Here is a 24796-nt window from a genome sequence, read left to right as displayed (position 1 = left end):
TTGTTCTGGAAAAAGGAGCAATGCATAGCTTGAATTAATCTTAAAGTTTCTTTCTGATATCTGATATAATACTTTATGATATCAGCTACTTTTCTGCCTGTTCTTGATTACGGTGATGTTGTGTATATGCGTGCGTCAGCCAGCTGTCTACAGTGACTCTGGTCCACCACTGTGCTCTACAGTTCATATCTGGTTGTAGCATCTCACTCACCACTGTGAATTGTATGCTAAAGCTGGCTTGCCTTCTCTGAATGTTAGTCGATTTACACACTGGATGACTCTGATTTATAAGGCTCTTCTTGGCTTGGTTCCTGGCTATTTATGTTTATTTCTTCAGAGAACTAAAAGCCATTATGCTTATAGGTCGAATGACACTTTGCACCTGGCTGTTCCTCGTGTTCGGACTAACTTGGGGAAAAAAGCTTTTAGTTTCTCTCCACCCTCTGCTTGGAATATCCTCCAATTTGAACTGAAAATGCCTGAACTTGTTTCATTTGAAGCCTTTCGCGCTTTTCTAAAAGACCGACAACGGGAATCCTTTCGGCAGTGCCTGTGTTTTTAAACTACATGTGCCCGTGTTTTTAAATTTTAAATTATTACTGAAGTTGTTGTTTTTACATGTTACTGAAGTCACCACTACCTCACTTTATTTGCTAAACAGTTTGCACTCTCATTTTAATGTTTATTTCGTGATTGCTGTTATTTGTGTGTTATTTGTGGACGTGTGCTGCTCCTTCCTTGGCCACGTCACCCTTGTGAAAGTGGTCTCGACCTCAATGGGTCTTTTTATCTGGTTAAATAAAGGTGAAATAAAATAAAAAGGTGATCTAAGGAGGACACTCAATCGAAAGATCCAGTGGCTGCCAGAGGTGATATTTCATTTTTAAAAATTTTTTTTTTTAAATTGCAGATTGTAAATATGTTTATTTATGCTGTAAAGTTAGATATTTTAACCTGAAGGTCATTGGAGATAAACTCACTGTTGGATCCAGACCCTAGTGGTCAGTAGTAGAACTGCAGGTCTGGACCCGGACCCTCGTGGTTGGTGGAGGAACAAGTTCCTTCCCTTCCTGGACTGTGTCAGACTATCAAGTTGGTGCTACTTTGGGCTGTTCACAAACAGTGAAAAACCTCTGTTACTCACAATAGAAGATAAAAAATATATCAATAGTTGAAAGTGGGGAAATGTGCTTGCTTTAGAAAATAAATAATGTAATTTATGCTTTCTATGTTCTATCGTGACAGATTATATGTTAAGGGATTTAGAGGTCATTTCACTCTGAACCGAAGTTTCAGTTTTGATGTTTCACATCAGTTTGGATAAAAGCGTCTGCTGAATGACTGTTTGCAGATGAGAAGTAAACCCTGAGAAATTGGAACGTTGTTGAACGTTCTGCAGGTTTTAGTCGTGAAACTGTAGCTGATCTTCAGAAGAAACCACACACCTGTGAGCTGCAGGTGCGTGAGGAAGTGGAGGAACAGTAGCAGCTTCGGGAGCAGGTCCTCCTGACCTCAATCATATCAACAATGTCATTAATGTGGTAAAAAACACTATAACACCAGCAACTATATTTAGCTGTGCTGCTTACATAAATGTGTTTTGTGTCGTCTAACTCGGTTTACTGCAGCTGATTCAAATTCTGTGGTTCTGGATCAGAACAGATGTGTGTTTCAAGGGGAGCTTTTACGGCACACAGATAACTGTTTAAATGGAATCCAGAAAATGTTTAAATGGTAAATTTTCTGGTTCTCACACTTGAACTTGAACACTCAAACGTGATCTCCAGGAAAAACGCAAAATACGAAAGTGAAAATTTCTCATATTTAACTTGAGGGATACAAATTCTTCAGCGTTGCCCAGACTTTTGCAATGATGACTTTCAGAGTGAGGTTTCTGCCGCACTACACTGGTGAGCTGCAAGGTAAATTTGGAAGTAAGATCAGTCCAGGCCCGGGCCACGGTAGGACACGCCCAGTACTGGAGTTGAGGGGGGATGAGGGGGGGTGAGGGGGGATGGCATCCCCCCCTGAAATAAAAACGGTCAAAATCATCCCCCCTGTAAAACTGCCATCCCCCCTTTCCATCCCTTATGTAATTTCATCAATGCATGTAGTTTTACTGCTATTTCAACATTTAGAGTCATCACCAGAAAAATAACTTATTTGACAATTTTCACCTGTTTCAAGTAAATTTTCACTTGAAATAAGTAGAAAAATCTGCCAGTGGGACAAGATTTATCTTCTCATTACAAGCAAAAAAATATTGTTCCACTGGCAGATTTTTCTACTTATTTCAAGTGAAAATCTACTTGAAACAGGTGAACATTGTTGTTTTTTCCAGTGATGAGTCTTGTTTTAAGTGTAATGAGATTTTTTACTAAAATGAGACATTTTAACTAGAAATAAGACAAATATTCTTGTTAAGATTTTGAGTTTTTGCAGTGATCCATTTTACTTATCCTGTGAAGGACAGAGTCATATTGATAAGTTCAGAAAAGTGTTTTTTATTGTTGTGTTTTGATGTATTTGATGTAAGCCCAGTGGATATTTAAAGCTTACAGAAGGCTGCATTTAACTGCTGCTATGTCATTCCTGCAGTATTTCTGCAGGTGTTTTGGTCACTGCTATTATTTGTAATATATTATATTATTTGTAATCAGCACAAATGATCTGTCCCCATATGATCAAATCCACCATCCCCCCTGATTTTTTTTACAACTTGAGTACTGGACACGACCACAAGTCGTGTCCAACCGTGGCCGTTCAAGGTTTCTTCCCTCCTAAAGGGGAGTTTTTTTCTTGCCACTGTTTGGCTTAAGATTTTCTCCCACTAGGGGAGTCTTTCACCTGCCATTGCTTATGTTATGTTTATATAATAATTGCTCAGGGCTCATGTTCAGGGTCCCTGGAAAGATCCTAGAGACAACTTCTGTTGTAATAGACGCTATATAAATAAGATTGAATTGAATTGAATTGAAGTCCACGGTCGGACGTAGCCACGACCGGTGTTAGGATGCCCACTGTGAGACATAAACTCACTAATTAGCTGCTGAAGAACTACAAAAAACGTGTTTCCCCACTGTAAATTAGAATCCCCTGAAAAACGCCACAAGATTCATGTTGTCACAAGTCTCTGTGACAAGTCAAAATCAGTTTTTATCAACAGCTCCCTGTATCTGCTCGTTACCGACCATATGACGAACTAAAACCCCAGCCAGCCTTCTGGTTCACCTCATAACTTCACAGTTCCCACCACAATCAGAGTAGACCTAATTCAGAATTTAGTGCTTTCATCTGATCAAACCGAGTTTAACTTTAGCTTTGAGGAAGTGTCACTGGCAGTTCAGTGGTTCAGCACTCCGATATTGCAAACGTTAACCTGATACTGACGGGGCCTTCATCTGTGGGAAACGTCCACAGCTGAACGCTGAGCCGACAGGACGGGAGCCTGATTAGACCTTTAAAGTTTTCCAAAGTCCTTTTAAACGTGGCCCACGATGATCAGTGATAAGGTCGACAACCAGAAGTACATGCTTGTGGTGTTTACGTTAGAGCCAGCACCTAGTGGCCGACTGTAGTTTTAGACGGAAAAGCTCCAACAGAGCGATTACATTCATCTTTTAAAGATCAAGTCTGCTCAGTTTTGAAAGCTTCATCCAGACCTGCAGTTCCTCTACTGACCACTAGGGGTCTGGATCCAGAACGGCAGTACAGATTTAGTTCCTTTACTGACTACTAGGGTCCAAACTAGTTCCTCTACTGACCACTAGGGTCCAGATCTAATTCATTTGCTGACTACTTCAAATAATTCAATTTTATTTATCTAACGTCTATTACAGCACAGGTTTTGGGCTGCTGGGTGGTGCAGTGGTTAGAGCAGGTAGCCCATGTACCGAGGCTACAGCCCTACTGCCGCGGTCGCAGGTTCCAGCCTCCTTACTTTTTCCAGCCCCCACAGATGAAGACGTATCATAACAAAGATGTTACTAACTAGAGAGGGAAGTGAAGTGAGAGTACGGGTTATGAAAGAGGGAAGATTTGGAGGGCGACATGGAGGAAGTGAGAGATCATGTGCGTACTGTGGAGTCCGTCAACGATGCAGCAGATTAGGAAAAGCAAGAAATTCCTATCCAAGACCGCATTGAAAAGAACTGTTTAAGCCCATCCCGACTCAACTACTCAAAGATTCTCTTATTGGCACGACAATACTGGACCAGATGAACTTATCCCTAAACTTAGGATATGTACCACTGGTTTTTAAAGTTGCAGTAATTCAACCTTTACATTCTCTTGACCCAGACATTTTAGCTAATTATAGACCAATTTCCAACCTTACATTTGTATCTAAAATTCTGGAAAAGGTAGTTTCAGCCAGTTTTGTCAAATCAATCAATCTCTATGTATATAGCGCTTTTCATGCATATATAAAAATGCAACAAAAGTGCTTTACATAAAACGTTAAACAAACATAAACCCCCCCCCCCCCCCCCCCCCCCCCCCCAACACACACACACAGACACTAGCACATACAGTTTACACAAGTTACACACACAGACACACATGCAGACACACGCATCTATATAAATATGGGTGTGGATATGGCTGAGCACTGAGGATCCAGGTGAAGAAACCATATGTTCTACTATCCCTTCTTCCCTGCAATTCTTTTTGACTTTTGGAGGTTTAAGAACATTGCATCAGTGAAAATCAATCCCAACAGTAATACATGTTGGCTATAAATTTTATTAGCAGGCCTTAATTCACTCCTAAAACGAGTGACAGATCAGTCAAAACAATGGTTTGTGAAGTAACTACCGTACTTTCAAGTCGATACTTTTTTTACACGCTTTAACAACGATGCGGTTAATTTATGGACTTTTACGAGCTAACGAGCTTCATGCTGCCAATACATTTAGAGTTGTGGCTTATAGACAAGTGCGGCTTATAAATACAAAATGTGTTTACTTTTTAAATTTATTGGGTGCAGCTCACAGTGGGGCAAAAAAGGTTTTGTAAAATAGCGTTTTTCCATCTCCGTAATATTGCAAAGATTAGGAAAATCCTCTCGCAGAGTGATGCAGAAAAACTAGTTCATACGTTTGTATCTTCTAGACTAGATTACTGTAATGTGTTATTAGCAGGATGTCCAAGTAATTTGTTGAATAGGCTCCAGCTGATCCAAAATGCAGCAGCACGAGCGCAGACAGGAATCAGCAGGAGAGACCACGTCTCTCCAGTGTTAGCGTCGCTCCATTGGCTACCCGTAAAATTCAGAATCCAATTTAAAATGTTATTACTTGCGTATAAAGCCCAAAACGACTTAGCTCCGCATTATTTGCAAGACCTGCTAGTGCCTTATGTTCCTGTCAGAGCTCTCCGTTCTCAGAGTGCAGGTTTACTCGTAGTTCCTAGAGTATCCAAATGTAGATTTGGAGGGCGGGCGTTCTGCTATCAGGCACCACTACTATGGAACCAACTTCCAATCTGGGTTAAGGGGGCTGACACCACCTCCACCTTTAAAACTAAACTTAAAACCTTTCTGTTTAGTAAAGCCTATAGTTAGTGTTTAGTAAACCTCTAGCTGGTGTTGGTAAATCTCTAGGTAGTGTAAACTTTAGTGTGTCAGAGTCGCTCCTGTGGTTTCTTGTGCTGACCCCCCTTTTCTTCTCTTTTTTCTCTTTTGTACATGTTGCAGCATCCTCTGCCGGTGGCGAAGAACATCTCTGAATGCACAACACCGGAACCTGCAGCGTGGGAGTGAGAGGGGCAGGGTAACAGCCCGGGCAGGCGGGGGAGAGATTTGTCCGTCAAGACTCCTCTCCCTGGCCCTGCCCCTTCTCAACCTTTCCCCGAACCTGCACCCCAACCTGGGGCTTGCTGATTGGGCCGGAGCATCGGGAGCTTCAGGTTTCTTCCCTCCTAAAGGGGAGTTTTTTCTTGCCACTGTTTGGCTTAAGGCTTTTCTCCCACTAAGGGAGTTTTTACCTGCCATTGCTCGGGGGGTTTATGTTCTGGGTCTCTGGAAAGCGTCTAGAGACAACTTTTGTTGTATTAGACGCTATATAAATAAAATTGAAAATTGGAAAAAAGTATTTAATCAGTCACCAATAGTGCAAGTTCTCCCACAATAGATGAGAGAGGCCTGTAATTTTCATCATAGGTACAATTCAACTATGAGAGACAGAATGGGGGGAAAGAAACCAGGAAATCACATTGTAGGATTTTTACTGAATTAATTGGTAAATTCCTGGATAAAATAAGTATTTAGTCACCTACAAACAAGCAGTATTTCTGTCTTTCACAGACCTGTAACTTCTTCTTTAAGAGGCTCCTCTGTCCTCCACTCACCTGTATTAATGCACCTGTTTTAACTGGTTATCAGTATAAAAGACACCTGTTTTAACTGGTTATCAGTATAAAAGACACCTGTTTTAACTGGTTATCAGTGTAAAAGACACCAGTTTTAACTGGTTATCAGTATAAAAGACACCTGTCCACAACCTCAAACAGTCACACTCCAAACTCCACTATTGCCAAGACCAAAGAGCTGTCAAAGGACGTGATAAACTAAATTGTAGACCTGCACCAGGCTGGGAAGACTGAATCTGCAATAGGTAGCAGCTTGGTGAAGAAATCAACTGTGGGAGCAATTATTAGAAAATGGAAGATGGAAATGGAAGGAAGACATAAGACACTGATAATCTCCCTCCATCTGGGGCTCCAAGATCTCACCCCGGGGGGTAAAAATTATCACCAGAACGGTGAGTAAAGATCCCAGAACCACACGGGGACCTAGTGAAGGACCTGCAGAGAGCTGGGACCAGAGTAACCATGACTACCATCAGTAACTCACTACGATCAGGGACTCAGACGAGTGAAGTGTGGTGGAGCTTGGGCCTTGACACTTCACATCACGGAGGAGAAACTTAATCCCCTAGTTTATCAGAACCTCCTCCAGGATTATATCAGGCTGTCTGTTGCTGTAACTTTATGTAAAATTGAGCAGAAAAGCTCAATTTCAAAAGATTTGAGGGTGTTTTGGTGGTTTTTGTGATGTAGACCTGTGTCACGCTGGCCTTCATCAGCCTGCAGATCAGACATCCTGCTGACTTCTTCTGTCAAATACTTCCTGTAGAGAAACAGGAAGTTTGTCCCACCAAGATAAAAGCTGAGCTGGCCTCGTAGCGGCCGGCCACCGCAGCGCTACGACACCCTGCAACCACCGCGGAAGTTTCCACTACTCAACACACACACACACACACACACACACACACACACACACACACACACGCACACACACACACACTCAGCAGCGGAACCACAGTGGAAACTCTGTCAGGGTGAGAACATTTCACAAGACGCAGCTGTGACTAAGTTTCAAAACTTCAGAAATAAAAATGATCCCAGACCACTGTAACTGAACCAGATCTGACTGGTGGGACTCTGCCTACAATGATCCTGCTGGTTCTGGTTCTGGTTTAGGTTATGTTTGTCCATAACCCAGCTAACTAATCTCCATCCATCCATCCATTATCTATACCCGCTTTATCCTTTTCAGGGTCACAGGGGTCTGCTGGAGACTATCCCAGCTAATTTACAGACGAGAGGCAGGTTCACCCTGGACAGGTCACCAGTCTATTGCAATGTCCTTCTTCTTCAAGTTCAGGTTAATAAAACTTTATCAAACCTCCAAGGGAAACAAAATGATTGCATTTCGTCGGTCAGTATCAGAAAATCAGTGTGAATTACATTGTTTAGTTTTAAGTCAAGATGATCAGCTCTCCACCTCACCTGAGCAACTGAACAGCTTTTAGCCCTCACTTAAATTAGTCACTAAATGAGAAGAGCTTGTGTCACTGCAACACTTAATGGAAGGATTCGACCCTCAAATCTGTTCTGAGAGGAATCATGTTAACAACAAAGCAAAGATATCAAAAAAGGGAGGACAGTGCCCTCCAAAAAACCTGACAAGGCTGGCTCCACGTATACAGTAAGTGGCTTGCCTTGTGTCAATTGTGTCATTTTAGATGTGTTTTTACAGTAAAACAAATGACAGCTAGATTGTTTATAGAAATAGAAATAAACCTGCTTAAATGAAAGAGTTTCTGGACCAAAATTCTGCAGCTACTAGAGTCTAGTGTCTGGAGCAACTGTCAGTCCAAAGCAGCCCTGCTACTTCAATTCACTTGACTTCACTTTATTCATTTGTCCCTTGAAGGGCGATTAAGTTTGCAGCAGATATAAACATTCATCACATTCATCATACAGCCACGTTCAGACATAAAAACATACATGATGGAGCAGAGAAAAACTACATCAGATGCACCAAGCGCAGCGGCTTCCTGCAGTCTGTTACTGCTGTGTCGGGATGAATGAGACATGTGTTGAGCCGGTGTTTTGCCGTGGTGTCCTACCTTGGCAGAAAATACTACCGTATGATCCCTGTTTCTTTTATCTCAGTTTCTTTTTTTTCAAAGGCTTTTTCATGCAAATAGACGATTTAACAGCTGGAAGTCAGAATGTGCTTCCACATAGATTTATGTGTATGACGCTTTGGCGGAAGAAAAAAACCTGTCAGATCACGCTTCCACATAGACATCAACATCTATCTATGTTCTAGTTCCACTGTAAATGTTAAAAGGTTCTAGTACTTGAATTGCTGTATTGAGTCAGCTTTAGTTTTAATTTTGAATTGAGAATCTACTTACTGTAAGTGCCTATTTGAGACTCAGCCTTATTTTATTTCTGAATTGTATTTATTTAACTGTATTTGCATTTTTGAATAATGCACCTGGCCTAATTGGTTTGCTGACGTCCTTGAGCTTTTTATTTTGAATTTCATTTATGAAACACACTTATAAAAATGTGGATTCAAATCTTCTCTTCTTAGTGTATTCAATTGATTAGTCATGCACTGCAATTTTGTAATGTCCTAGAATTCTAATTCTTTATTTGGGGATCTTTAGCAGATATGAGATTAAAATGCAATTAATTAGATTAATTAATTATAAATCCTGTAATTAATTAGATTAATCTTTTTAATCGCCTGACAGCACTACTTCAAACACTTGTCTATAAAGCCTGTCAGATAAGTGCTGGGGGTCTCACTGTGTACAAACCAACCAGCACACCAGCAACGTTTCCTGCACCATTCACACACAATTCTTTCCTTTTTTTGATGAGTTATACGTTTCTGAGTTATGCCAGTTGTATATGACTTTTTCACACGAATGCATGTTCAGCTGTAAACGCACTTTTGGACATTAGCTTGAGCCACTTGTGCATCAGAAAGTGGAACAAACTGGGTTCAGCCTGCACCCTGCAGCAGACAGTGCATCACTGAGGTGTCAGGCGTCTAAATTTAGCTGTGATGGGAAACAGCGAGGAGGAAGTGAGGTTTGAGTGAAGGTATGACAGAGGAAGTGCCAGCTGAAATGGAAACTATTGCATCGTGTCGACAGTGCAACAAGAAGTGCTTCAAACTCTTCACCAAGACGGTGGGTCAGGACAGAATTTAGTGTCTGATAAATCTTTCTAGCTGACTCTCAGGTGGGTGTGAGGAGGTCATGCACCTGTTAATGCAGCTACAGTCTGAACTCACACTCCTCCACCTCTGATGGCTTCATGAAAGCTCTCACACACAGTGGACAGACAGGTGTACACAGGTGTACCTGTCTTCCGGCCACTGTATAGCGAGTTGTCCTCCATCCCTTCATCATCCTCCACCTTGCTTGTCCTCTGCAGACTCCCCCTCTTCCCCGTGGGCTCCAACCACTTCATCTGCAACAAGAAAATTCAATCAGAAAATGGATGGATGGATGGATGGATGGACGGACGGACGGATGGATGGACGGATGGATGGATGATGGATGGATGGATGGATGGATGGATGCATGGATGGATGGATGGATGGATGCATGGATGGATGGATGGATGGATGGATGGATGGATGGATGGATGGATGGATGGATGGATGCATGGATGGATGGATGGATGGATGCATGGATGGATGGATGCATGGATGCATGGATGGATGGATGGATGGATGGATGGATGGATGTATGGATGGATGGATGGATGGATGGATGGATGGATGTGTAGACACTTGGATGGATGCATGGATGGATGGATGGATGGATGGATGGATGGATGGATGGATGCATGGATGGATGGATGGATGGATGGATGGATGGATGGATGCATGGATGGATGGATGGATGCATGGATGGATGGATGGATGGATACATGGATGATGGATGGATGGATGGATGGATGGATGGATGCATGGATGGATGGATGGATGGATGGATGCATGGATGGATGGATGGATGGATGCATGGATGGATGGATGGATGGATGGATGCATGGATGGATGGATGGATGGATGGATTGATGGATGCATGGATGGATGGATGGATGGATGGATGGATGGATGCATGGATGGATGGATGGATGGATGGATGGATGCATGGATGGATGGATGGATGGATGGATGCATGGATGGATGGATGGATGGATGCATGGATGGATGGATGGATGGATGGATGCATGGATGGATGGATGGATGGATGGATTGATGGATGCATGGATGGATGGATGGATGGATGCATGGATGGATGGATGGATGGATGGATTGATGGATGGATGGATGGATGGATGGATGGATGGATGCATGGATGGATGGATGGATGGATGATGGATGGATGGATGGATGGATGATGGATGGATGCATTGATGGATGGATGGATGGATGGATGAATGGATGGATGGATGATGGATGGATGGATGGATGATGGATGGATGAATGGATGGATGGATGGATGATGGATGGATGGATGCATGCGTTGATGGATGGATGCATGGATGCATGGATGATGGATGGATGGATGGATGGATGGATGGATGGATGGATGGATGGATGAATGGATGGATGGATGATGGATGGATGGATGGATGATGGATGGATGAATGGATGGATGGATGGATGATGGATGGATGGATGGATGGATGGATGGATGGATGATGGATGGATGAATGGATGGATAGTTTCTATACACAGGAACAGCTTTAGCAAAGACCAGATGGACCTTAACACATCTTTTTACTGAGGAAATCCATTTGTCCTTCTATCTACTGTACTAAACGCTTTGTTATTTGTGTAGCTGTATTGTTGTTTTTTGTGGATCTTTCTTCAGACTACCTGACAGTCCAGTCTGAATTTTGTGAAGATTTACCATGTGTGACATCAGAGCGTCTTTTTCTTTCTGTTTACATGCTACAGCGTGATTGGCTGAGTGTCTGCTTCCTGTCACGCAGAAAGAGGAAGTGGAATTGTTGCCACTCTGGACTGTAATCCGTCAGCATCCTGTTCTGTACAGCAGAACAGCATGAACCAGACTGAGGTGCATGCCCAGATCAGCTGCTGTTCAGGATCTGTGTCTGTTCCAGGATGGGCCAGATGCCAGGCTGGTTCTTTTAACCCTTCTGCATCTTACAGTGGCCCTATTAACGAGTTACCATAAAAACACTAAGATCTCCAACTAAAATCTGTACCACTTTTGGCTGTCACTGTCATAAGACACTCATGGATTCTTTCATCGTATATCAGCTGTTCCACATCGACCAATGAGAGCGGTTCCATGACCACAGTCACAGCGGTCTTGTGACCACAGACTGTGTGATATAATTTGAACTGTTCCGGATATCTGTCTTTTGACTAGCCAATTAAAATACAACTTGAAATGATGCATTAATACAACCCGGCATAATTCCTTAAAAACATACACGGAAAAAGAACGTGGAGAAGTTTATTTTCAGGTTTTGTTTGTTTACCAAAGTGATGCTGATGACACAATCTTACATCACGCCACATCAGCTCGTAGGTACGACTCAAGAGGAAATGATGATCGTACAGTCTGTGTAAATCGTTCTTGACATCTTACCCAAGATTAAACGGGTAACATAGTGTGAAATGTAATGATTTTTAAGGAGGAAACCTCTTGTGTCTAAACAGAACATGAAAACACGACTAACCTGCAAACCTGCATCTGAACCAACCAGCAGATTGCTGGAACAAAGTCCTCTGGACACATGAGACCAAAGTGATGTTTGGTCCCCAATGTCCATGTTTGGAGAAAACCAGCAGAAACACCTCAGACCCACTGTCAAGGTGGTGGAGGATTATAGTCTGGACTTGGAGACCTGTCAGTCACTGAGTGGACCATGAAGTCCTCTGTAGACCAGAGTCTTCCAGAGACACATGTGAGGACATCTGTCTGACAGGCTGAAACTGGGTGACGTGATAGGAAATGATCTCAAACAGAGCAGCAGATCTACACTCAGCAGGAGACTTGCTTTAGATACACCTCGCTACTACACCTCGTTACTACTGGGTTGGACCCCTCCTTCGTGGCATAGATTCAGCAACATTCTGGAAACATTCCTCAGAGAGTTTGTCTATATTGATGTGATAGCATCACGTAGTTGCTGCAGATTTGTCGGCTGCACATCCATGATGCCAATCTCCCGTTCCACCACATCCCACAGATGCTCTATTGTATTCAGATCTGGTGACTGTGGAGGCCATTTGAGTAGTGAACTCATTGTCATGTTCAATAAACCAGTCCTAGATGATTCTTCATGACATGGTGCGTTATCCTGCTGGAAGTAGCATCAGGAGATGGTCCACTGGTGATGAAGGGATGGACATGGTCAGCATCAATACTCAGGGAGGCTGTGACGTTGACATGATGCTCAGTTGGTACTAATGGTGTCCCAGGAAGATATTCTCCACACCGTTACACCACCACCACCAGCCTGAACCGTTGATACAAGGCAGGATGGATCCATGCTTTCATGTTGTTGACTCCAGATTCTGACCTCACCATCCGAATGTTGCAGCAGAAATCGAGACTCATCAACCCAGGCAACGTTTTTCTTCCTTCTGTTGTACAAATTTTGGTTAGTCTGTGAAAATTGTAGACTCAGTTTCCTGTTCTTAGCTGACTGGAGTGGCACCCGATGTGGTTTTCTGCTGCTGAGGCCCATCTGCATCAAGTTTCCACGTGTTGTGCATTCAGAGATTCTTCTCCATACCTCGGTTGTAACGAGTGGTTATTGAAGTTACTGTTGCCTTTCTATCAGCTCCAACCAGTCTGACCTCTGACCTCTGGCATTAACAAGGCATTTGCACCCACAGAACTTTTTCTGACCATCACATAGTTTCTGTGTTAACGAGCAGTGGCCAGTGAGTGTAAATGACAATAATGAAAAATACAAGAATGCAGGTTTTGTAATGACCTGGTCAAAGTCCAGACCAGAATCTGGTTGAGATGCCGTGGTGGACCTTCAGAGACTTGAGTAGACATGAATGTTCAAAAACCTCAATGACCTGAAGCAATGATGTAAAGTACAATGGACCAGAACTCAATATTTGTTTAATAAATAATGGCAAAGTGAAAAAGTTAAATGTTTGTGTTCATTTGAGGCTGTACTTGTTTAATACCAAGACTCACTTTGATATTTAACTTTCTGAGCACCAAAAATACTGGATTAAAAGAGAAGATGGTCTCAGTGTGCCTAAGTGATACTGTAAGACTTCATCTAGAGGTCAAAAACATATTTCAGAACTTCAAAGATATCTAAAATAAGTCATCTAAGACTGTAAATGGAGCTCTACATATAGATATAGAATACTCCATATAAGGGATTCTGGTGTAAATTCTTGAACAGATGAAAACTATTTGGACTTGTTTAGATGGTCACAAAGACCAAACAAAGATCACAGCTGGGGCCTCCTCTTCTGTGGTTTTCCTCGGAGAGGTATAATTGTTATACTCCTTTGCATGCTTCTATCAAGTATTATGTTAACCAAGACACCAGACTTGTCCACGCTCAAATAAAACTGGCAAAAAAAAAGAAACCCACGGACTTCTTAGAAGACCTGTCTCGGTTCAGTAGCTGAATATTTTAGACCAGTAGCCCCAAAGGCTTTGGATATCATACCTGGGTGTCCTATAACTGTTGGAATTCACACTTTTATTTGAGAGTTGAGGTTTGTTGCCAAAATATACTCTGACTTCTGATGCAAAACCGAGCTGCTGTGTTCATGATGATCACATCAATGTTCAGCACTACACAGTCAAATCTGAGATACTTCTAACAAACAGCAAGCAAGAGCAAGCATGTAAAAACAACTTTAAGCTAAAAACATTAGATTACGGATGATGCAAAGTAAAATCCAGTAATGGTGACAGCTGGAGATTTGAGGTGCAGCATTTATTTTTGAAAAGGAACTCGTGCGTGCGTGCGTGTGTGTGTGTGTGTGTGTGTGTCTGTGTGTGTGTGAGTGTGTGTACTTACAGGGAAGGCGATCTCACACAGTTTGTGTGTCCAGTCGTCCAGCTGGCTCCTGTCAGCAGCGAACATGTAGATCTTCTCGGTGGTCTCCACCAGGAAGGACCCCGTCTCCTTGGGACATCCGTCCATCTCCACCTCCGTCACCCGGATGCAGTCCGCCAGGCGGATCACCTGGGAGACAGTTGGGCAACTGTTAGTGTTGTTGCTATGGATTTGATTTGATTTGAAGATTTTATTTTGAACATGAAAAAAAAAGAGTACAAAAAAGTATATAATGGTATATATGTACAGCACTTGGGCAGACCTCACAGATCAAGCAACATGTTCCAAACGGAGTAAGAATAAAGTAACCACTTATCAAGTCCTACCCCTGAATCTGACATACATTCTTAAATATAACATTCTTACATATGTGAGACGAGTTTCAATTAGCTTACCGTACTTATAAAACACCCATACCTACTTTACAGTTTTTCACAATTGTTTAAACACATTTATTGGAACATCAGACACAATGTGCACAACCTGAAACTCATTTTTCAGGTGGCTGAACCAATCCTGCTGAACTCCAAGCACATTTACTGCTCTAAACTCAAATTCCCATTCCATACCACACATTTCTCACAACACTACACACAATTCCCAATACCCTGCACACTCTTCCTGAATTCCCTCTCTTGCTGTTCACACAGAACACACAGTCAGTCACATTTCTAAACTCCAAAGGCTGTTGTGCAATATGCAATCAGCAATTTGCCATTGAATTCATATTCATTGATGAAGCGGGGTTCAACCTTGTAAAAAGAAGGCGCCGAGGGAGGAATATCATCGGCCAGTGTGCCATCACAGAGGTCCCTGGCCAGCGTGGAGGGAACATAACAATGTGTGCTGCCATCAATCACCACGGCGTCCTCCATCACCATGCCACCCTTGGCCCCTACAACCCTGCACTTCTTCTAGCATTCCTGGACCAGCTCTACAATATCATTGTCCAGCCAGACCAGATGGAGGACACAGAGGTGGTCAGGTTTGTTGTTATCTGGGACAATGTCAGTTTCCACCGGGCTGCTCTGGTCCGTGACTGGTTCACGGTCCATCCAGAAGTTGATGTCCTATATCTCCCTCCATACTCTCCCTTCCTCTACCCAATTGAGGAGTTTTTCTCTGCCTGGAGATGGAAGGTATATGAGAGAAATCCTCAGACACGGATCCCACTGCTGCGGGCCATGGAGGACACATGTGGTGATGTCACTGCTGAGGCCTGTCAAGGCTTCATGCGGCGTTGTAGGAGATTGTTCCCCCGCTGCTTGGCCAGGGAGAACATCGACGTGGACGAGGTCCTGTGGCCAGCCAGGGATGAAAGGCAGGATGCAGCCTAATACTTTTGTTCTGTTTCTATTTTCTGTCAAGTTTTTATCCACAGCTTGCTGTGATGTCCAGTGGACTGCACATTTTGAGTCCAAATACTGTACTGTAAAAATATTATTTGTTGTTACAGTAAAGAATTGTATGTTTACTATTTGAGTAGCCTATACATAAGAATACTATATGGTGATAAATTACATCCAACAGCTGAAGGTGAAACACTGAACATACAAATGCATGATTCTACTGAGGCATTCATTCATTCATTCATATAGTGTTTTCCATTCATACTATAGTGTCTTCCATTCTGCACATCAGTGTTCAGTGGGTGCTTAGAAACGTCTACTCAAATGATGTATGTGTTTGACATTTGAGAAGGAAATACCATTTAGTGAAGAGTTAACACTGTTTTGAAGGTAGAGTGTGCTTTTGCAAGAGAAGTGTAGGATTTTGCATTTTGTGTGTGAGTTTTTTAATTTTTGTTTAGAGTTTTGAGAAAGTGAGGTAGTATATCAGGAAATGTGTTTAAACAATTGTGAAAAACTGTAATAACTGTTCTATACAGTGATATAATACTCAATTGTATGTATATATAAATGTAGTCAAAATCAAACAAATTAAGGCAAATGAAAGCTGCAGAGTTACAGAAGCAGAGGGAGGGTTACCTTCTTGTTTTCCTGCTGTTTGCGCAGAGTTTTTTCGTTCATGTTACCTCCATCTTTGCACTCAAAGAACTCCAGTCTGGAGATGGAGCAGGAGCTTTCCCTGTAGAGGACACACCACACCCGCTTCCACTTCTACACACACACACACACACACACACGCACATGCACACGCACACGCACACGCACACACACACACACACATACACACACACACACACACACGGCTCGGTCAGGCTGTGTGGTGGACAAGGTCTGTCTCAGTATCCAGTTTTTGTTGTTTTTGTTTGAGTTCACCTAAATAAGAACATCTAAGAAGGCCAGGTTGGTTCAGACTTACGGCATCCTGGTCGGGATCTGAAACATTTGTTTTTAATTCTGTTAAATTATAAAGTACGGCATTTCCTCTTGTACACATTTGCGTTTTAAAAAGGCATTAATTTATCTCATTTGAGAGTTTTTTAGTTTCCTAAATCAACTATGTGTGAACGTCGGTCAGTTTAGGTTTTTCTCTCGCAGCTCAGCCTCTTTTATGTTGTTTGGATTGGCTAGTTACGTTTTCTAACTAGGCCTGGTTGGCAGGACAGAACGGCATCTTGGTGGTTAGTAACTGTTTTACAGCTAGAATGTTCCTGGTTGGACCAGGAGTCTTTCTGTCTGGAGTTCACATGTTCTCCTCCTGCTTACGCGGGTTTTCTCCAGGGACTCCGACTTCCTTCCACAGTCCAAAAATGTGGTTGTTAGGTCGACTGATTGTCTATACTGCTGTAAGAGTAATGGCGCTTTTCCACTAGTACCTACTCAGCCCGACTCGACTCGCCTTGCCCTCGTTTCTTTTCAACACCCAGATCAGAAGTAGGAGGTTGGAGTGAAGCTGCTGTGACGTATTTGATTGTGTGATCTAAACGAAGAACACAATAACACTAAAGATGTAGAACCTGGAGGAGATGATAGATGTGCTGCTGGGTCTGTGGCTTGTGTTCAATACCAAGTTAAAAATTAGGGTGACAGAAGCTTCAAGCAGCGACGCTTTTTTTTTGTTAGTTCGTCTCGGCGCTGCTGAAAAGTCAGCTGGAGCCGTGAGCAGCTATGAAGAGACAGATCTCCTGGTAGATCTGGTCGTTCTTTATCGCAGTCTAGATCCCTTTTTAATTCTCTCCTCAGCACCAGGTTTATGAACATCTGCACCTCAGAGTTGGATCATGAAACAGACTTTTGCTGCCATTGCTGCTTGAATAAAATGAACGAGAAGCCGCGAGTCGCTCTTTCGCTGATTTCCACTTCCTGACTCAGACGTCTGACTCCAATTAGGGCTGGGCGATATGACCTTTTATTAATATCTCGATATTTTTAGGCCAAACAGAACAGACTCTTGCTTCCATTCCTGGTCGAATAAAATGAAGAAGCTGCAAGTTGCTCTTTCTCTGATTTCCTCCTCCTGACTCAGACGTCTGACTCCAACCCCCCGACCAATCGGTGGCCTGTAGTGTGATGATGTCAGATACAGCCGACTCAGCCGTTTAGAACCTCGGCAGAATAGTTACAGAAAAGTTATCTACTCGGCAGATTAGACCCCTAGTGGAAAAGCGCATAACTGAGTGGAGGCGAGTCGAGTCGGGCTGAGTAGGTACTAGTGGAAAAGCACCATAAGTGTGCTGTTGTAAGCTTATATGTGGTCCCGTGATGGCCAGGATATCTGTCCGTGTGAAGTCTGGCCTCTTACCTGCAGAGACCTGGGATAGACCGCACCAGACCCCCGTGACCCTGAACTGGAAGAAGCTAGTATCGATGTTGGACGGGTTTATTTTGTTAGTTCAACTTGACTTTGGTCTTTAGATTCAAACATATAGCCTGTTCCCCTCCCAATGTGTCGGAGATGAATGGTTAACTGGATCTTCTTCAAGGGTTTGAGCTGTGAGGGGTTCTGGGCCCCAGAAAGCTAGATGCAGCCCTCAGTAATGGTGCCTAGTTGTGGTTACATTACACACATTACCATGAACCTTACAGTGAAGGGTGTTCATACCTTCCCAAAGCGCTGTTGCTGGTGGAAGAGGATCCCCTGCTTCCTGATGTCCTCCTCCATGACACCACACCTCCTCCTCAGCTCTTTTAGCTACGCTCCTCCCTAAGATCCACCTTTCTCAATGGTTTTCTCCTTTTGCTTCCTCTTCTCCTTTCTTCTTTCTCAGCTTCCTTTTCTTTTAATCCACCCAGCCTGTGCACAGTAACTTCTTCCCCTCTTCCGTTGTCCTCTCGTTTCCTGCCGCTTTGATGCCAAACGTCTTCTTGGCTGCCTCCTTTCCTTCTCTTTCTTTATCCTCCTCTGGTGGTCGTTGCTGCAGCTTTGACACGTTTGTGGCCCTCTCTGCTCCTGCAGTTTTTCACCTCCTCCATTTGTAGTATCACTGTGATGCAGAGACGTTGAGTGTGTCATGTGTGTTTCCTGCTCTGTCACTGTTGTAAAGCAGAACTAACAGGCTCCTCCCCCTGAGGTGTCTCCTCCCTCTTTCTGCTTCTCTAATTTTCAGCTCTCGTTCCTTGTCGACGGCGGCATCACCTTGTGATTCTCCACCATCCGTTCCTCCTGAACCTGGGGCAGCTCAGAGGACATCATGTGGTAGACACATGATGCCTCCTGATGGTCGTCTGACGAACAAGAACCGGTTCAATGTGATTTACCTGCTTATGACTTTGACCAGGTCCTTCCAAAACCTTGATTCTTCATCTTTCTGATATATATTTTTGTTCCGGATCATTTCCTGTCACATGACCCCATTCCAGCCTGTCTTCATCTGTCAGTCCTCACCTGTGTCTCTAAACTCATTGACTGGCAGGTGTCCAGGTCCAGACCATCATCCCTCCACCACCGTGCTTGGCAGTGCGTCTGAGGTGTTCCTGGTGGTTTTCTCCAAACATGGTTCTGGACATGAAGACCAAACATGTCCACTTTGGTCTCATATGTCCAGAGGACGTTGGTCCAGTCTGCACAGTCTGATCTTCAATTCAATTAAATTCTTATTCAATTGTATTTATATAGCATCTATTACAACAGAAGTTGTCTCTAGGATCTTTCCAGAGACCCAGAATATGACCCCTGAGCAATTATTACATAAATATAACATAAACAATGGTGGATAAAAACTCCCATAGTGGGAGAAAAACCTTAAGCCAAACAGTGGCAAGAAAAACTCCCCTTTAGGAGGGAAGAAACCTGGACCAGGACCTGGATCATAAGGGGGGACCCTCCTGCTGAGGACCAGCTGGGCAGAGCAGGAAAAGAGAAAACAGACAGAGAGAATGAAGAACAGAGAATGGAGAGACACAGACACAATGTCTAACTGGCTAGTGCACTGCAGAGATAACTATATAAGCAGATGTAGATAGCAGACACTGAAGCTCCTGAAGCTCTGGCTTGCAAACATACACAAAAGAGAAAAAAGGGGGGGCAGACAGACCAGCACAACAAACTACAAGAACGATGGACAAAAATGATGGCTATGAGATACTTATAATAAATAAAAAATGGAAGAGAAGAAGAGAAGAAGGGTGAGAGTCACCACCCAGTGGATCATGTCGGTGCCCCCCTGCAGCATAAGCCTATAGCAGCATATCTACCACCAAGCTATATTTGAGACTAACTATTATAGTCTTGTTCTATAGCTGCAACTATGACTACTGACCCTAACACACTAGAGTTTACACTAACTAGAGGTTTACTAACAATTCAATTCAATTCAATGGCAGGTAAAAACTTCTCTAGTGGAAGAAAAACTCCCCTTTAGGAGGGAAGAAACCTTGAGCAGGACCAGGCTCATAAGGGGGGACCTTCCTGCCGAAGGCCAGACTGGGGGAGTCGGGGACGTCAGCAGCACACAGCAGACATCCACGCAGGCAGGTGGAAGCAGCAGCGGGATGACCAGAGGGGAGGGGGGGGGGGAGCTGACCGCAGGCTAGCACGCAGCTCCTGCAAACACACTAACTAGAGGTTTACTGACACTAACTAGAGGTTTACTAACACTAACTAGAGGTTTACTAACACTAACTAGAGGTTTACTGACACTAACTAGAGGTTTACTGACACTAACTAGAGGTTTACTAACACTAACTAGAGGTTTACTAAACAATAACTAGAGGTTTACTAACACTAACTAGAGGTTTACTAACACTAACTAGAGGTTTACTAAACAATAACTAGAGGTTTATTAACACTAACTAGAGGTTTAGTAACACTAACTAGAGGTTTACTAACACTAACTAGAGGTTTACTGACACTAACTAGAGGTTTACTAACACTAACTAGAGGTTTACTAAACAATAACTAGAGGTTTACTAACACTAACTAGAGGTTTACTAACACTAACTAGAGGTTTACTAAACAATAACTAGAGGTTTATTAACACTAACTAGAGGTTTACTAACACTAACTAGAGGTTTATTAACACTAACTAGAGGTTTACTAACACTAACTAGAGGTTTACTAAACAATAACTAGAGGTTTACTAACACTAACTAGAGGTTTACTAACACTAACTAGAGGTTTACTAAACAATAACTAAAGGTTTACTAAACAATAACTAGAGATTTACTAACACTAACTAGAGGTTTACTGACACTAACTAGAGGTTTACTAACACTAAGATCTTGGAGTAGATTTACTAGAACCGCTCTCGGAAAGATCGACAGCTGTCTGAATGTTTTCCACTTGTTAATCTTTTTCACTGTATAACATTGAACTCCACAAAGTTTTGAATTAGTTTAATAACCTTTCCCTGATTGATGTGAAAAAACAGTTGCTTGTCTAAAATCATTGCTGATATCGTTCCGTCTTGGCATCGTGTTCTAAGACTCATTGTGATCAGATGAAAGTCTTTAGATGAAAGAAAAAGTTAAACATTTAAGCTGGAGAATAGTGAAGTCATTTTGAAGTCCTGCCGAGTGAATGAAGGAACATGGCAAGTGCAGATAGAGGCAGAGGAAAGTTCGTTTTTGTCATTTGTGAGCAGGTAACAATTGTGGAAGACATATTTTAATTGTTAAGAGGAACCAAACTCAGAAACCTCAAAAGCAATAAACCTGTCACGAGTTGGTTGATTAGGACCAAAACGCTGTTTTGTTGGTCAATTCAGTTTTCTGCTATGGCACCTGGAACTCTTTCACCAGAGAAGAGCTCATGAACATCAGGGGAACAACACCAGCGGATTTATTTCCCACTTTTCTTTTGGGACTTGCTGATTGGGCCGGAGCTTCGGGAGCTGTGTGCTGGCCTGCGGTCCCCACCCCCGGTCATCCCGTTGCTGCTTCCACCTGCCTGCTGTGCTGTTGCCGTCCCTGACCCACCAGTCTGGCCCTCGGCAGGAGGGTCCCCCCTGATGAGCCTGGTCCTGCTCAAGGTTTCTTCCCTCCTAAAGGGGAGTTTTTCCTTGCCACTGTTTGGCTTAAGGTTTTCTCCCACTAGGGGAGTTTTTACCTGCCATTGTTTATGTAATAACTGCTCGGGGGTCATGTTCTGGGTATGGGTCTCTGTAAAGCGTCTAGAGACAACTCTGTTGTATTAGACGCTATATAAATAAAATTGAATTGAATTGAATTTTCTCCTACCATCAGTGGAATTATTGGACGTTCTGGCCAAAGGTGCACTCACCTTTGTTCACGCAGTGAAGATGAGAAGTAGGAGGTTGGAGCGAAGCTGCTGTGACATATTTGATTGTGTGATCTAAACGGAGAAGACAACAGGTTTATGAACATTTAAACCTCAGAGTTGGATCACCAAACAGACTTTTGCGCTGCCATTGCTTGTCGAATAAAATTAACAAGAAGCCGCGAGTCGCTGTTTCGCTGATTTCCACCTCCTGACTCAGACGTCTGACTCCAACCCCCCGACCAATCGGTGGCCTGTAGTGTGATGATGTCAGATGTTAGAGAAAAAGTATCAACTCGGCACGATAGACCCCTTGTGGAAAAGAACCAAACAGAGGCGAGACGAGTCGCGCTGAGGAGGTTCTAGTGGAAAAGCCAAGAGACAAGCAAATCAGGGCCGGCCCAAGCCTCCATGGGGCCCTAGGCAAAATGTGATTTTGGGGCCCTCTATTACTGCCAATAATACTGATTATTGATCATTCACACACCCACTATAAACTTATTTCATGTTCTTCCCTGTCATTACAAATACACTAGATGGAAGAACTTTTTGTTGTAGTTAGATTGTAATCCACAGTGATTAAGACCATGGAAGATACAACAGATTAACAAACTTGCAGAAAAATCTTTCAATTAATATTTTGCAAAGTCAACAACTGCCCCTAAAAGGTGAAAGAGCTGCACAGTTGCAGCAGTGTTGTTTCCATCATCCTATTACCAGCCTGGCAGGTTTTTACCCATCTATGGTTTTTAATCTGAAATGGAGCAAATTCAGCTACAAGAGCAGCCTGGGGTTGATTTACACTTAATATTTAAAGTGATATACAGTAGTACTAAGTGTGATACTGAGTGTCATCTACAGTGTAGGCCTACTAAAAGAAACAAAATAATGAAATAGATCATTTATAAACCATTTACTGTAAACACGTTATCTACTTTATTTTTGGTTTTAAATAAACTACAACAGCAATGTGCAACAACACTTTGAAGCGGAACAACAACAATTAAGTTCAACAACAAAGTACTACAAAAACTAAAGCTATAATTAAAATCACTCAACTTAGATAAACAGTATCTCGTCAATATGTTCTCCATATAAGAATAAATTAAAATGTACAAAAACAGACATTATTAAATATAATAAACAAATAAAATCAAACAAATACTTAAATAATTATGTAAATGAACAGAGGTACCAGAAACAAGGTAACGAAAATTGTTTAAATATCAAATATTAAGTTAAATAATTAGTTCTGAAAACTACGTAAAACTTTTCAAATTTGTAAAATTAGGGAGAAAAAATCTAAATAAACTACTTTAATAGAAACCTTTGACTTTTTTTATTTGTCCTCAATACTCCACCCTCATTAAGTCATTTATACATAATATTTTTTATGTAATAATATAAATTATTGCTTGTTTGTACAATAACATACCTTTGATAATGTATGAATCATCACTCACACATTAAAAAATATATATTTTTTTTTAACTCTTAGGGGCCCCCTAGTGGTCACGGGGCCTCCACGCAACTCTATGGAAAAACGAAAGGTGGAGGAATCTGTTTCTACATTCACAACGGCTGGTGTAAGGATGGGACAGTGATCCAGATGCACTGTTCTCCCGATCTGGAATATTTTATCATAAACTGTAAACCCTTCTACTCTCCCCGAGAGTTCACTTCATTCATCCTGGTCGGTGTTTACATCGCACCGCAGGCCCACGTGCAGGAAGCCGACCAGATACTGAATGTGGAGCGGACAAACCCGGACTCCTTAGTTACTGTCCTCGGTGACTGTAACAAAGGTAACCTCAGCCATGAACTCCCAAAATACAGACAGCTAATTAAATGCACGACCAGAGAGGGAAACATTTTGGATCACTGTTACTCTCAGGGCGACTCAGTATCCGGATCAAGGTAAATTATTAACTAGATCTCGTGTACCGTAGTACAAAGTTACAGCAACTTATTTATGCCCACATAGAAATAATAGACTGATAAAGACTTCTTATGAACTGGAAACAAAAGTCTAATCTACTGTATGTATTAATCAATTTAGGAATCTTTAGGAATCAGATTATATCAATAACAAGATAATGTCTGCTTCCACTAAACATCATTTGGCAGAACTACATTCTCTCTGGTCCCCGTTTATGGCCTTCATCCCCTAGTGGAGTTGGGTGGGTGGTGATCTTGTAACTCTGAGAATTGGGGGTTGACTTTGGGCGCTGGGTTACTACTACTACTACTACTACTACTACTACTACTACTACTACTACTACTACTACTACTTTTATTAAAAGCAACTTACATCTGAGAGAACAACACAAGCACAAAAATCACATAGGAGGTCCAGCTGAATAAGTGCTGGTCAGACTGCTGAGAGTCCAGTTGGACACAGGAGCTGTCACGCCAGTGCTAGAATATCTTTTTTTTTTTTTATAAATAAGAAATCTACGTCTAAGAAGACACCACCTTGATGTAAGTGCATGCATCTTACTAGATGCCGAAGTTCTCCTTAAAGAGCTGGGTTTTTAGCTTGCTCTTAAAAGTGGGTACAGACCCTGCAGATCGGACAGGTTTGGTAGGTCGTTTCACCATCGGGGAACAATGGAGGAGAAGAGTCTAGCTACTGATTTCACGTGGTGATGAAAGCACCAGGCGTCTTTCACTGGCTGAGCAGAGCTGTGGAGAGGGAGTGTAGCTCTGAATCAAGTAGTGAAGGTATTGTGGAGCCATTTGGGTAAATCCTGAATTATGGTTCTGCGCTACA

The 24796-nt window shown here is 42.5% G+C and overlaps 1 protein-coding gene across 1 annotated transcript in view; it reads right to left on the bottom strand.

The window, feature by feature from the left end:
- dok2 (docking protein 2) overlaps positions 1-18799 on the bottom strand; it is a 29494-nt gene extending 10695 nt beyond the window's left edge. The window contains exons 1-4 of the mRNA XM_061730155.1: positions 18409-18799; positions 16389-16520; positions 14362-14529; positions 9672-9780 (exon numbers count right to left, since the gene is read on the bottom strand). Of these exons, the coding sequence (XP_061586139.1) occupies positions 9672-9780; positions 14362-14529; positions 16389-16520; positions 18409-18468 (469 nt within the window). The 5' untranslated portion in view covers positions 18469-18799. The remainder of the gene's footprint in view (positions 1-9671; positions 9781-14361; positions 14530-16388; positions 16521-18408) is intronic.
- Positions 18800-24796: the final 5997 nt, after the last annotated feature.

The sequence above is a fragment of the Cololabis saira genome, chromosome 9, assembly GCF_033807715.1.
Source record: "Cololabis saira isolate AMF1-May2022 chromosome 9, fColSai1.1, whole genome shotgun sequence".
Lineage (NCBI taxonomy): Eukaryota > Metazoa > Chordata > Actinopteri > Beloniformes > Belonidae > Cololabis > Cololabis saira.
This window is presented reverse-complemented; position numbering and strand designations above follow the sequence as displayed.